General features: G+C 39.0%; 1 protein-coding gene and 1 long non-coding RNA gene across 2 annotated transcripts; both read left to right on the top strand.

Annotated features, from left to right (window-relative positions):
* The first annotated feature begins 1,144 nt into the window (after positions 1-1,144).
* Positions 1,145-2,352, top strand: LOC125062930. The gene is made up of 2 exons (XR_007119391.1): positions 1,145-1,202; positions 2,156-2,352. It is a non-coding gene; the product is annotated as an uncharacterized LOC125062930 (long non-coding RNA).
* A 6,071-nt stretch (positions 2,353-8,423) lies between these two features.
* Positions 8,424-14,020, top strand: LOC125062923. Its single transcript, XM_047669131.1, has one exon. It carries the CDS (start codon positions 8,492-8,494, stop codon positions 11,381-11,383), a length of 2,892 nt encoding a protein of 963 aa, XP_047525087.1. The 5' UTR covers positions 8,424-8,491; the 3' UTR covers positions 11,384-14,020.
* The last annotated feature ends 2,097 nt before the right edge of the window (positions 14,021-16,117 follow it).

The raw sequence follows: 16,117 nt of genomic DNA, 5'->3' as shown, positions 1-16,117 counted from the left end.
ATGAAAACGGCTTGACCGATTTGTCCGATTTTTTTATATAATATACCTTGAAGTACGAGGATGGTTCTTACGGATAAAAATTAAAAAAAATTGAGTGAAAAACAACACTTTTCTATATTCCCATACAAAATATTCGTAATAATACTTAAAAGTCAATTTGAACTTTAATACCATAGCATAAAGTTCAAGTTAGTGGAGGGGTTCCGGGAAGGTAAATTTTTATTTTTTGACATAATGTATATTTTGCTGTCTTATCAATTTTCTTTTTTTTTCTTACTAGCTAGACCGGTGTCCCGAATAGCAGAATAAGTATTATAAACAAATAAAGAATCGACTGTTAGGCGGTACGATGTTCGCCAGGCCAGCTAGTTTTCTATATAAAGTGTGTTCTAGTTTTTTTAAACTATTATTTATTTATTTTTTACAACACTGAACTATGAATTTTAAGTATGAAAATTTTAATGTTTTTTGACGAAATAAAATATTAAATGAAAACTTATAAACTTGAATCCATATACTGGTGTGTTCGCCTATTAAAGACGAGTTTAATGATACCCAACTCGAGGGGGTAGGGGTGGGGGGTTAGATTTGGCGCTAGAGGGGGAAAAAATAATATTTTATAGAAAAAAGGGGGGTTTATGAGGGAAACTATGGGCTTTATCGAATTCGCCTCGCCGAGTTGGTTTAGATAAGCCCAAGCTCGGTGGGTTTCAGACAAAAAATTAAAAGTTGAAAAATTTTATGAAATTGGGGCTGGTAATCCACCCTACCTGATTTTTCTATGAAGGATCGCTCGCTTGATATTCTTCGGAGGGAGCGGATGTTTGGTGTTTTCTGTTAGCCCTCGTCGATGTCTTGCCAGTGGAGATGGAGTTTGAGCTGTTCCAGCTGGTCGCCTGGTGACTTGGTGTCCAGTTGGGCAGGTGAATATGTGTGCTGTGCGATTTGTAATTGATCCGATGGAGTCTTGAGCGGGCTGTAAGATGATAGTGGTTTCCGATTTTTGAGAGGTGTGGATCCCCTGGAAACCATCTATCTGGGTTGCCAGAATACAATCCAACACCAATAATAACTCAGTCGGGCATAGACTATACAGGCAAAGCATATGATGAACATTATGTCCAACAAATTATTGGACCAGACCCACCTATCATGAGGATGTTGAAAATAAAAACAGAAAAGGAATATTTTAATCGTAATATGTAAGTACTTAGGTGTAATTGTAATAGGTTATAAATAGGAAATAGAAAATAGTTTGCAAGCCTATATGGGAAGGTTCGGTACAAATTTTACAAAATTCGTTTTTATTTTAGTAAACGCCACAAGACAGTAGGAAATAAAGATTTTAAAAAATTCTAACTTAATAGCCACAATTATAGTGGTCACAATTTTAGATTTTAAACACTTACCATTATTAATAATATTGAATTGTAGTTTAAAGTTCTCAAAATAATTTTAAGCGATGGTGTAAAAATATTTCTCTGTACAAAGTATGCCATTTATTTTATTTCATTTCATATTTTTACTTTGAATAAACATTTAATTTACTAATTTTAAAAAGGTAATCCCCATTGGCATTACAATAAAAGCTTACATTAACAGGAACACAGTAAAATAAAAATTGATTGTACACCCTTACCAGGCAAACTGATCATGCTTTGTACTTAATAAGTATTGCTAACTTACACAATTCTTACAAACTATAAATATGTGATCTAAAAGACGTGTATGTACTTATGTTCACGCGTTAGAAGTTATACTTCTTTGGCGTAACAAGATAAAAATCGATTGCGAGTGAGTTTTATATGATGACATTTACTTAATATCATTACATTATTGTCACACGAATTTCGCTAGCTTATTTAAGTCGTGAAGGAGGGATGCATCTTCTTGCGTTTCAATCTCTTTTTTGAGATCGATCCTTTAAAATGGTGTCTAATATTGCAAAATGCATTTTTAAATTGTTTACATCGCAGTCTATATTTCTCTTTTTCTTATACTATGTATGTAAATGAAAGTGCATGTGCAGATTTAAGCATTTATTCGCGTCGTAGATATAACCCCAGTGACGTATAAACCCACTATATTATATAAGAATAAAAGCAAGTGAACCCACATCTTTACACATCAGTTTCTAACATATCTTAATTAACAGATTAAATAAGGAAATAAAAATGGAAATGAACTTGAAGACTGAAGACGTAGCAAAATCGCTAATGCATTGGGCCAAGTTGGGTGCGATTTCTCCGACGTCTGAATTATTCCATATATTTCATAAAATTAAGTCAAACAATTTAGTTTACCAGGGAGATATGAATGATTAGTTTATTTTTAAATAAAAAAGCAATTTTGTATTTTGTTTTAATTAACCATAGACCTATAAATTTTTATAATAGTAGTCTCTCGTTGCGTCTTACTTTGTGTTGCCTTAGGCTAAGTTCAGATGACCGCGCGTAGCCGCGCGTCGCCGCGCGGTTGGAGCATTCACATTACGGTATATGTACGCGCGGCAGTGTGGCTTCAACATTGATTGACAATGGACGTGGAGGAGGCAATTTGCTTATGGATTTTATATAGAAGAATGAGACGTCGCAGAAGAAGACAAAGACGATACTGGGTGCATCCAATTTTAAGTGACAGACTTTCTTCCAGCCTGTTTGTCACTTTGTATCCCGACTTGAGGTTACACGAAGATAATTTTTTTAACTATTACCGGATGTCAGTTGCATCCTTTGATTTTTTATACGATTCTATTGAAAATGATTTAAAATCCAGTGAAGATGCTATAAGATATTGCATATCACCAAATACTTAATACCATATCTTCGGTACTAATTTTGCATCGATCTATGTGTCTTTCCGTCTCAAGCCGCGCGGATCAACTGAACAGGTCAATACAGGTTTGCAAAACTTGTGCCGCGCGCGGCCGCGGGGAAGCGCGCGGTTCAAGATTTTGCGCGCGGGTCAGAGCGCGCCGCGAGTTGGCGTGCGGTAATGTAGACGATAATTACCGTTTATATTGATCTTGTACCGCGCGGTACCACGCGGTCATCTTAACTTAGCCTTATTGGTGTCTAAGTGCTCGTTCAGACACGGCGGGAACCGCGCGATTGTCAGATCGTGCGGTTTGAACCGCAAAAATGTCGACTGTTCAAACATTGGCGGTTAGTTAGCGATCAGTTTCAAGATGGAAGTCGAAAAGTAACTAACGTGTCTGTGGTTGATACAGAAAATAAAGAAAAGGCAGATTCAGAGAGAATCGACTAACACATGGCAAATTTGTAACACTATATCCCAATTTAAGAATGTTTGAGAGAAATTTTTTTGACTATTTGAGAATGTCAATATACTCTTTTGATGAACTCATTGAACTAATCAGGGAAGATATTTCAAGCTCTGAAACACATATGAGGGCAAGCGTGTTACCAGAAGAAAAACTCTCCACTTCATCAATAAATAACTCAGTGTCGAAGCGATAGCGAGCTCACGGTGCTCTTGTTATGACGTGTTAATCGCGCGGTGCCCGCAATGCTAATGAACGCTGAGTAAGATCTTCATAGTAATAGAAACGCGCGGGAGTATCGCGATTCTATTTTCTGGCGGTTGGGTTGCGGAAACCGCGCGGGTATGTCTGAACGATTACTTTATAACTCATTCAAATAAGACCCGCGCGATTTCCATGCGATTCTGAAATCGCGCGGTTCCCGCCGTGTCTGAACGAGCACTTAAACTCCATAGAAATTAATTAAAACATCACGATTTGTGAAATGAATGAAATAAAGTACAAATTTTTGGCTATAACGTAACGCTTTGACCGAGATAAGGAGAGTTGGATAAAAATAAAGTAAAGAAATTGAAAGGCAGAATAGTTGGGAAACAAGAATGGGATCTTACGCAAGCTGTAACAAAGAAAAATCTCGGTAAGGGCCAAAATAAAAAAGGTGGTCTGGATTCACTGGGAACTGAGACAATATTATTTACATCATGCATTTTTTCTTCTTTTAGGCAAACAGCCAGGAGGCTCACCTGATGTTAAGTGATACTGCCGCCCATCGACACTCACACTGCCAGAAGTCTTGCAAGCGCGATGCCGGCCTTTTAAGAATTGGTACGCTGTTTTCTTGAAGTACCCTAAGTCGAATCGTCCACACTAACCCTAAATCCACATATCGGTGGTGCGCGGCAAAAGTTGTCTTAAATAACGCTCAGTTGTGGAACGACGGACGTCAAGGTGATACGGATGGTATTTGGTATTCTGCCTTGACGTCTGATGATGAAACTCAGATCCAGATTAGGGCCTTATCACACTGGCGATTTGAAAGCGACGCGATTGCGCAGGAGTCGCTCTCTCCCAGTCGATTGCTTGATGATGAATCCTCCCATATTTGTAGTTATATCTGCTTACGCTTCCTGCGACGAAGTAACAAAGCCAGCTACTGAGTGTACAAAACGCGGAAGGTACGCCGCGCAATCGTGTCGCTTTCAAATCGCTCATTAATTGCCAGTGTGACAATGCCCTTAGTCCGAATACTCTCCATGGTAAATGCGGTAAAGAAGATGCAGAGAGATCCCACATCTCTACGCAACGCCAAGGGATCAAGCCGCTCGGAAAGTGACTTTTCGAATCGCTCTTCGTTGAATACGGTCAAGCGGAAGGAGCTGGTACTGGGGAGCTCCCGCTCAGAGTTGAGAACAGTACTCCATGTGGAGCCGAATTTGCGCTTTATAGAGTAAATGCATGTAATATTATCAGTTTATCAAGAGGTCCACAGCCATGCGCCTCCTTAATATTACTTGAGCTACTATACCAGTCGTAAAAACAATAGAAAAATATTTGGAGCTGTTTTGGTGGAGCAATGATTCGAAAAACAAATTCTAAATTCTAAGAACATTCAACAAGTATCTACTTAATTCTTAATTGAATTTAGTAAAAAAAATTAAAAATATTTAAATTCTAACAAGAATCTAATTGAGCATTAGTTCTTATAAAATTAAACACCAAAATTATTTTACTTTCAGAAATAGTTTTTTCCTTAAATAATGTTTCATTTGAGTAATAAATTATCAACTCCAATATTCAATATTGTGTTTGGGTCAACTGAGTGGTTAAATAAAACTTCTTGAACAGAATTATTTTATTGATTACTTTTAGCATAAGGTCATTAAAAACAAAGTTACACAGAAGATCAATAGCGCCAATTTAACAGAGAAAAAACTATTAATTTCTTGCTTATAATTCATTATAATACGAACGAGAATTTATTACATTATTTACATAACTCGCCGTTTCCATTGATTTTCAGCACTCATTTGGACTTAGCGAAAGCGTTGGACCGGGTGTGGCGATTCTTTTAAAGCTCCTGGCATATGGACGGCTCCCTGAGAAATAGGCCAATTTGAAGATTGTACGAAAATATACCAAGGCTTTACTTTTTGATTGCGCATCTCACAAACTAAATTGAACAATAAATCATTGTGTCACACGGTTACAAGTGATTTATTACTTTGGGTGTTAAGTGAAGTTAAGTGAAAATCCTCATTACCCGATAAAATTTTTCCCTATTTTTCTGAAACATGTAGGTAGTCATTTCACTCATGAAACATGTAATTATGAAACGAATACGGTTTATATTTATATATATATATTAGCAATTTTTAATTCAAATTTTATTAACAATACTTATGCTGAAACAGAAACTATTCTTCTTGTGTAACAAAAGTATAAATCGTGTTATGTAGAAATTAATAGTTACGTCAAGTACAGCTGTTTATATCAAAAGGATATAAACTGTACTTAGGTACTATCTGCCCACGACACAGGAATCCTAGTGTAATTTCTCTTAACTAAACATCGCTGTATGTGTAATAAAGTTTTTTTTTCCTTTTCATTTTTCTTTTAGTTACGAAAGCATAGCGCTTTTCATTAGTTAAATATTGGTTTATTATATTCATGAAATGCCTTTGAATGAATCGTTTCTTTCATGTGACCCTTTATTTAATTACACGTATTACTTCCTAGGTGTACAATAAAGATGTGCCTTGTACAATGGACTTCAGTATGAAGTACTTCTTTTTGGACGACGCGACCTTGAGGGACTGGAACTATGTATATGAGATTACCCGGTAATGTTCATGACAACATTTTACATAACATAATTATTGTATGCTTATTTTAATGCAAATAGCTTTATCAACTAAGTTAAGGAATTAAATATCATGCTAAGCTGGTGAAGCTTGTATTAAAAAAATAAAAAAAAACTTCTACCTCTACAACATAGTAAAAGTTGCCCTTCAGCCATTTGTGATCCCGAAATCAAATTCGACAGCTCATCTGAAAGCTCATTTGAAAGAGCTTTCCAACGATATATCGCCCAATAACCTTCGACAAAGGAGTCCGAAGTCGGTAACAGTGTTGAATACCACCGCACTTTTTTGACGATACTAATTATTTAGGAGTCTCGGGGGACCACCTCCAAGTGAGTTTTGCTACGGAAACGCGTCTAAATATTAAAAAAAAAAAAAAATCACCTGGGGAAACCCGATTATGGGCCCCCGCGCCTGGTCAAGTGTGATTGGCGCGGGGAGTGTGGGGATCAAGGTCGTAAAATGCGATGGCCCCCATACAGACAGACAGATAGACAGCTCCGATCTAAATAATAATTGTTAATTCAAGCCTCCTCAACCTGGCTTCTTGGTCGCCTTCGGCGCCTGTGCCTGTGCTTTGTTACAGCGGGTGTGGGCTGCTCTTCCTCCGCGCCTCCGATTATTTATATACACTCTAGGGGTAGAGCAGACAAGACCACGTGGATAGTGGGGTGCTCTGATTCGGTTTTGGGTACTTTTTGGATATTAAAGTAAACACTTTATTCTAGTAAAAATTAAATAATATAGAAAGTTGCAAACAATGAAATACAAGTACTAATTAGGAAATACAGACGAGTAGGTATCGACACGAAATTAGGTTAATTTCAATGTTGATTTATCTATAACTTTAAATTTCAAAAATGAGGAAATAATCGATAAATTAAAAACACGATTTTTTTAAAGTGAACGTCACATCTCTTATAACTGTCACCGTAAAATTATAAAAACCGTTAGATTGTAATCTATCTCGCGAGATTATAAACTGTCGAAAGATTGTGAATCGAATCGATTATTTCCTCATTTTTAATTTTAAAGTTAAACCTAATTTAACCATTGTTCACGCGCACAGCTACGCGTGAACATCCCTAGCATGAGGGCGATTGTCTGTGGACAGCGTCCCATCCCTGAGAAGCCCTGCGGGGAGCGGGCGGGCGCGAGGGGAGGGACCGAGCGGCAGCGTACGCGCCGGACGCGTCACTAGCCACCACCGCACGCTACTGAGCACACGCACTCTTACCTCGTTAATTTGTACCATTACGTTATCCAACTTAGTTTAAATGTTTTAAAGAACCTAACATGTAAAATAGTTTTTGTTTAAATAAATCACAAACAAAATTGGCGACCGTGACAGGACAAGGTGGATCCAGGAGGACGGACGCGGCCATCACCAGACATACAAGATCGCCAGTTAAGTAGTGCCATCCTATCCATTCTTTTTCCAAAATACTTTCCTCCTTCGATTTGTATCGAAGCGAGCTCAATATCTGCGTGATTCGCTTACAATAGCATTTCAGTGTGCGCATGGGCTCTTGCCTACCGAGTTTGATCCTTTATCCCTACTCGTGCATGATTGCCACATGCGTGACACTTTATTATTTTCCAGCAAATTATTTCGTAAGTTCATTATCGTAGTGTTTCCATCACTGCTAGCTTGCAATAATTTGTATGGCATAAAATCTTTTCTTTGGCTACGCCATCTTTGGTATTTGATTTGGTACATTGCGCAATAGCACGTTTTGTGTGAAATAATTTTCCTAATGCTAAAAGCGCGAGCTTCCTAAAATCATCATTAGCATTGCATAAATCGGGATTCTTAATTAAGGTGGGTGTGGCTAGTCATCATTTTCTCACATGTATTTACTTAATCCATTAAAATACATGCAATCGTTAAACATAAGGCCTTAAAATTGCCAAAAAACTTAAAATTAATGTCTAATAAACCATTCTCTCATAATATTTTATTATTTCATGCCTCAATTCTTATGCTAAAATCTCTAGTGTGTCATAGATCGCCATTATTCCAACAAGTGTTTCTTCGTACGTTATTCACGTGAAACCCCCGGTGAATTCCAGGATTGATCATCTTCCTGCCCAGTGGACATTACAGCCTGCCTATCACGTGGCTGCCCTGGGTGCATCGTGCCGTCCCGGGTCGTACCGAGCTCGACGTGCTGAGCTGCCACGTGCAATATCGCGAGGACTTGACCACCGTGTCAACTGGTTTGGTGCACAGATTACTTTCTCTAATTGATTGTTTGCCCTTTTTTTGAATCGTGTTTATCACAAATGTACCCCATTCTCGTACATACCTAAGTTCGTACCTAGGTACTTAATTTAAATTCGAATCATGTCTAAAGCGGATGCTGCTGATAAGTTTGAAGGCGAAGGCTCTTCTAGCGATTCAATCGAGTTTCAAAGGCTGATTAATCTGCGCCGGTCAATGAAGGGACGCTTAACTAAATTCGAAAATCACATAACACCTTTAACATCTGTGAAACCAGGTGATCTAAGTAGTATACAGGTCAAGGAACTAATCAATCGCCTAAACAAGGTACAGTCTATGTTCTCTGAGTTCGATGAGGTAGAAAATAGGTTAGAAGCTTTGAATGATGATTCTGATGAACGTGATGATATCGAGGATAGGTTTTTTTCGTTGATATCTCTTGCTCAGGAGTTAATAGAGTCATGTTCCAAGTCTGATTCCAAACAGAGACCGAGTAGTGCTCTTTCACACCGGTCTGGTGGCAGTTGTGACCACTATGCAATCAAACTACCTACTATCAAGCTGCCTACCTTTGACGGGAACTACCTTAAGTGGCTTGAATTTAGAGACACATTCGAGTCCATGATCAATCAAAACGATTCAATTTCAGAAATAAATAAATTTCATTATTTGAGATCATCTTTAGAGGGAGGTGCAACTGTAGTCATAAAGTCAATTGAGTTCACTTCCAAAAATTATAGCTTGGCATGGAATCTCTTGTGTGAACGTTACGATAACAAAAACATTTTAATCAATAACCACATAAAAGCGTTATTTAGCATGGATCCTTTATTCCGTGAATCTCACAAGGCTATTAGATATTTAATAGACACTTTCTTAAAGAACTTAAGAGCTCTCGAGAACTTAGATCAACCAACTGACAAATGGGACGTTCTCATTTGTTTCATTATTTGCTCAAAATTAGATTCAGTCACCTGCAGGAAGTGGGAAGAGCATAAAAATACCTTGCCCAACTTACCGTCATTAGCAGACATGATTCTATTTCTTCGAAACCGTGCTGACATTCTTGAGACGATGTCTGCCAATAGCACTGAACGATCTAAACCTGAACCTAAAGTAGTAAGGAGTAGTGATAATAAGAGCGCATTCATACCACGAAGCTCGAAAAGTTTCGTGTCGTCATCAAGCTCTAAACGCAAAAACATTCATAACTGTCCAATGTGTAAGCATCAGCATAGTATAGTACATTGCAACGTCTTTAAAGATTTACCTCTTAAAGTTCGGTTAGACGAAGTCGTTAAATTAAACCTTTGCTCGAACTGTCTCAGGAGGGGTCACGTTGTGGAGGACTGTCGCCTTCAAAGTACTTGTAGGGAGTGCGGAAAACGACATAACACGCTCTTGCACTCAGTCAGTGAACCAGCCGTCAAACCGGCAGCCGTTGAATCCACATTAACTTCAACAAATTCTGTGTCACTGTCCGCACAGTCTTCTAATCAGCAGGTTCTTCTATGCACTGCATTGGTCAGGGTCACTGATCCACAGAGTAAAAATACTCACCTTGCTCGAGCTCTGCTTGATGCAGGAAGTCAGTCATGCTTCATATCTGAAACCCTAAAACATAAAATGGGTATAATCAGTAATAATACAGATTCTTTATGTATATCTGGCATTAATAACGTCAAAGTTCATATAACTGACAGCTGCGAGCTAGCCATAAGCTCACTTCACCAGCACTTTAATGTCAGTCTTAAAATGTATGTAGTACCTCAAATAACTGGCTACTTACCAAATGCTCCCGTCAATGTTCGCGAACTTAACTTACCAGTTAATATTCAGTTGGCAGATCCTAAATTCTATGTTCCTTCTGACGTTGACATACTGTTGGGGGCTGGAGTCTTCTTCGACGCGATCTCTCCAAAGCAGATCAAATTAGGACAACATAAGCCCATTCTTCAAGAGTCAAAATTCGGTTGGCTAGTGGCAGGTCCTCTTCATAGTTACTCTCATAAACAAAGTAATGTCATTCATTGCAATTTCACCAAGGAAATTAGCGACATCTTAACGAAGTTCTGGAATCTTGAGGAGCTTCCACTTTCAGAACTCACTATGTCACCTGAGGATGAATTTTGCGAACATCATTTTCAGGAAACAACGAAACGTCTAGTTAACGGGCGGTTTTGTGTAAAAATGCCTTTTCGGGAATCACCAGAGCAAGCGCTTGGTAATTCATACATGATGGCCGAAAAGCGCTTCTTAAATCTTGAGAAAAAACTTGATAAAAACTCTGATCATAAAGACAAATACACTCAATTCATAAAGGAATATGAAAGGCTTGGTCATTTATCTAAAGTAGACAGACCATCATTTGGGTACTTCCTACCACATCATTGTGTAATTAGAGAAACCAGCGAAACAACAAAACTTCGTGTAGTTTTTGATGGATCCGCTAAAACTTCTTCAAAGAAATCACTTAATGACATTCAATATACAGGCCCTGTAGTACAGGATGAACTGTTTAATATCTTGATTAGATTTCGTCAACATAGGTTCGTCCTTACAGGTGACATAATGAATTTTTATCGACAGTTTTCTATAGATCCCTCTCAAAGGCATTTACAGCTGATCATCTGGCGAGACAACAAGGTTCAGCCCCTTGAAATTGCGGAATTACAAACTGTAACCTATGGCACAAATTCTGCCCCATTCCTAAGTACTAGATGTCTCAAACAGCTTGCTTTAGAATGCAATGATCCTATTGTCTCAGAAGTTATTCAAAAGGATTTTTATATTGATGACATGTTGACCGGGTCATCTTCCGAGCATGAATTGCATCATATCTATAGAGAGGTCATAGAAGTTCTTAACTCGGCATGTTTGCCTATCCATAAATTCCGAACTGTCCTCAGATATTTCAACACAACACTGAAACTCAAGGCCTTGATCTTTGTAAAGAGTCTAGTGTATTGGGTGTCCTGTGGGCCCCGGACACTGACACATTACGCTTCACCCTAAATGTTGATTGTACTCAACAAAAGGTCACCAAAAGAGTAATTTTATCAAATACGTGTAAAATCTTTGACCCGCTGGGGTTAATCAGTCCCTGCACTATTGCTTTAAAAATTTTGCTACAAAGGTTGTGGCTCCTCAAGCTTGATTGGGACGATCCAGTCCCCACTGAAATAAATAATGTGTGGCAACAGATGATAGGTAGCCTTAACTCTTTACTTACAGTTAATGTTCCCAGATTCGCGCTATGCGCTTCACCCATTTCCACAGAGCTTCACTGCTTTGTAGACGCATCGCAGAATGCCTACGCTGCCTGTCTCTACCTACGTTCAGTGGACCCCAAAGGCATAATAACCACTGCATTACTCTGTGCAAAGACACGTGTTTCCCCGATAAAGCCATTAACAATACCGCGTCTTGAGCTATGCGCGGCCTTACTCGGAGCTCGCCTCACAGCTAAGGTGACGAGTGCTCTTCGGTGCGATATTGATTGTACCTATTATTGGTCTGATTCCACCATAACATTAGCGTGGATAAATTCACAACCTCAGCTTTTGAAGGCATTCGTGTGCAATCGAGTAAACGAAATTCGTGAGCTCTCAGCTCAATCTCTATCATCGTGGAGATACGTACCCACAGCTATCAACCCCGCCGACATGGCGTCGCGAGGTCTAGAACCTAGTAATTTATCAAAGTCTGATTTGTGGTGGCGCGGACCCTCCTTCCTTCTAAGTCAGGAAACGGAGTGGCCACAAGCTCCTAAATCTAAAATAAATTTATCAGAATTGAAAAACAATATTCAAGTTCATAATGCATTAAACACATCTACCTTTGTTGACTTTACTAGGTATTCAAACCCCATTCGGTTAATAAGAATATATGCCTACGTATTAAGATTTATAAGTAATTGTAAAAATAAAAATAAAAATGTTAGTCCCTTGTGCAGTAAGGAACTCAACGATTCACTCGAGCTACTGGTTAAAAATTCTCAGTATGAATCATACTCATTAATAATAAATACCTTGAATAAAGGAAATAAACTCAAACCTAAATGTTCAATTTTGCAGTTAGCTCCGTTCATTGACCAGAGTGGAATATTGCGAGTAGGTGGTCGTCTTGATAATGCGACACTTTCTTTTGAACAAAAACATCCGGCTCTGCTAGATAGTAAACATCACTTTACGAAAATACTCATGAGACACGAACATGCTCGTCTCTTTCACGCCGGCCCTCAGCTGCTCCTTAGTTCATTTAGAAAACAATACTGGCCTATAGGCGGTAGAAATTTAGCACGCAGTACAGTTCGAAAATGTATTGTTTGTACAAGATACAAGGCCAAGCCAATGGAGCCATTCATGGGAAACCTTCCTTCAAATAGGGTTTCACAATTTTATCCCTTTCAAACTTGTGGTGTTGATTTCGCGGGACCGTTCATGATTTCCAATAAAATCGGACGTGGTAATAAAATCTCAAAATGTTACCTATGTTTATTCATTTGTTTTTCTGTTAAAGCAGTCCATTTGGAAACGGTCAGCGATCTCAGCACTCAAGCGTTTATTTCAAGCCTAAAACGATTTATCGCTAGAAGAGGCAAGCCTGATAACATTTGCTGTGATAACGGTAAAAACTTCGTGGGGGCCAACAATGAATTAGGTAGGGTAATGCGGTCAAGCCTTCGTGATCTTAAAGATTATTCCGCAAATGAGGGCATTAAATTCACCTTCAACCCACCTTATTCACCTTCACTCGGAGGTCTATGGGAGGCCGGCATAAAAAGCGCAAAGCATCACTTAAAGCGCATAGCGGGGAATACAGCATTAACTTTCGAGGAGTTGAGCACGCTTTTTACGCAAATCGAAGCGATCCTCAACTCCCGACCCCTTACTCCTTTAACATCTGACCCAAACGACCTTTCTCCTCTCACCCCAGGGCACTTCATCATCGGACGGCCGCTGACGTCACTGCCATCACCTCCGGCATCCGACTTGAAGACACGCATCCGCTGTCGATACCGAATGATCGAGGGACTGCGCCAACACTTCTGGGCACGGTGGAGAAACGAATACCTACTAGAACTCCAACAGCGGTACAAAGGACGCCATCATGAGCGAAATCTTCAAGAAGGAGACCTCGTCGTCTTCAAGGAAGATGGTCTCCCTCCTCTCAAATGGAGAATCGGACGAGCCGTGCGTCTTTACATGGGCTCTGACAACGTCTGCAGGGTGGCCGACTTCATGACGTTCCGAGGAATTGAACGACGAGCCGTAAACAAGGTCTGCTTACTACCACTTGAGAACGACATCATCACAGAAGAGGAGAACAAGGATCTTGAAAGTTGATCTTTCAAGGCCGCCGAAGATGTTCACGCGCACAGCTACGCGTGAACATCCCTAGCATGAGGGCGATTGTCTGTGGACAGCGTCCCATCCCTGAGAAGCCCTGCGGGGAGCGGGCGGGCGCGAGGGGAGGGACCGAGCGGCAGCGTACGCGCCGGACGCGTCACTAGCCACCACCGCACGCTACTGAGCACACGCACTCTTACCTCGTTAATTTGTACCATTACGTTATCCAACTTAGTTAAAATGTTTTAAAGAACCTAACATGTAAAATAGTTTTTGTTTAAATAAATCACAAACAACCATTACTTGTCAAATGTACATACATTACATTAACTTCATGTTTCAATTAGTGTAGGGTTCCGAAATTTTTGAAATTATTCAAAAATAATCTATTTTTTAAAAGTGTAAATCGATTTTTGTATTCGATTTCGAGTTTCAGTTAAACAGTTATTTAAAAAAAATATTAATATACTAACCTAACCTATCCAAATAATAATACATTTTTTGGACAGCTCCGAAAATGTCAGATCACTTATAACCAATAGAAAACGAGAATGTCACATCTCTTATAACCAATAGAAAAGTAGAAAATGGCCGTTTCACAATTTGACGGTTTTACTTCGATAGATTACAATCTACGAAGTCAATCTACGAAGAATCTACTAATCTAAAATCGTTGACATTACGTGACAGCAGTAACATTGTGTGTGCAGTTTTAATAAATTACCCAGTAAACACCAAGTGAATCCCAACAAAAAGTGCATCCGGTACTTTATAAAGGTACTGTGAATTACTACATATATTGGAGATTCTTCTGATACATGCTAAATTACTGAGTAAACTAGATAAACCTATGCGACACATTCTACGAATTATATTTAAAATACCCTCATCTTGTTTTGTCCACAAAAAAAAAGAAATATCCAAACACGTCAGTCAACGTCATTGTTAACTTGATTTTGGCATTTGTCATCTGACAGCGGCACTATTGCCATACCTAGTAGACCTGTCGGCTGGATACAAGGATTTTGGACCTAATTATTACAACTTATTACAACATATTATTCCTACATACGGTTTTGAGTAGAAACTGTAATAATGGATTGCCGCAAGTGTTTAAAAATTGCACCTGATGCGGAGGGCATAAAATGTACCTCCTGCCTAGCATGGTTGCATTTCTATTGTGCTGAATTGACGGAATCAGACTTTAAGAAAATCTTACCTATGAACAGAATAAAATGGAAGTGTTCTGCATGTAAGACTAAAAAGAAAACTACGCCTTCGACGACCACCTCACCTACACTTACTTCGGCTTCACCCTTGAATGTGGACACGGAGGTTTTAACTAGATATATGGACTCAAAATTTGCAAACTTAAGTCAACAGTGGCGTGATGATCTCAACTCTGCTATCTTGGAGGTTTCGCGAACATTCAGGAACGATATAATTGCCCTAGAAAATCGCATGAACACATGGGAGGAAAGGGTAGCTCAAGTGGAATCAGCGGCAGTCATAGGCTCCTCTTTCCTGCCGTCCAACCTCATGGAAGAAAATGCTTCACTACGTCACGAGCTTGAAACCTTGCGTAACAGGCTCGACGACTTCGATCAAGCCTCTAGAAACTGCAATATTGAGATTCAAAATGTGCCCGAAAGTAAAGGTGAAAATCTTATGCAGCTCTCTCTTACACTAAGCAGCATTTTAAACGTCGAATTAAAAGACTCTGACATAAAAACTGTACACCGCGTTGCACCAGGTGTCAGGTACGCGGGTCGCCCGAAAAATATTATACTGCAGTTGACAACTCGCAGAAAACGTGATGATTTTATCGCTGCTGCGCGTGTGCGTGGCTCTCTAACAGTTGATCAATTGCTCGGTGGATCTGCGGCTGCCTCGGGTGTCAACAACAATCGATTCTACGTCAATGAGCACCTTACCTTGAAAAACAAAATACTCTTTAGTAAGGTCAGGCAACTTGCAAAGGAAAAAGGTTACAAGTATGTATGGATAAAAAACTGCTGTATTTTTGTTAGAAAAACTGATGAAGCTAAAGCCATCCAAATACGATCCAATGATGATTTAGCCAAATTAGTATGACTATATTATACCTCTCTGTATGGTTTACATATTTTTTGTATTGTATTCAAATTTTCTTTATTTTTTGTTGGTATCTTGTTCTTTTCATGTTCTTTTACGGCAGTGTGGAGTGCGAAACTGGATTTTTCTATAATCTTCACTTTATTCCTACCCATCTTTCATATTTCTGATTATGGATAATGGCTCAAAATACCTTATCTATTTATTATCAGAACTGTGGAGGCATAAAGAGTAAAATAGATAAGCTCAAAAATAGTATACTTCTTAGCAACTATGATATTATTGTTCTGGTAGAGACGTGGTT

This window comes from Pieris napi (genome assembly GCF_905475465.1).
Source record: "Pieris napi chromosome W unlocalized genomic scaffold, ilPieNapi1.2 SUPER_W_unloc_1, whole genome shotgun sequence".
NCBI lineage: Eukaryota > Metazoa > Arthropoda > Insecta > Lepidoptera > Pieridae > Pieris > Pieris napi.
This window is presented reverse-complemented; position numbering and strand designations above follow the sequence as displayed.

Coding starts and splice junctions, on each gene's coding strand:
- LOC125062923 (XM_047669131.1), top strand. CDS start 8,492: ATGTCTAAAGCGGATGCTGCTGATAAGTTTGAAGGCGAAGGCTCTTCT.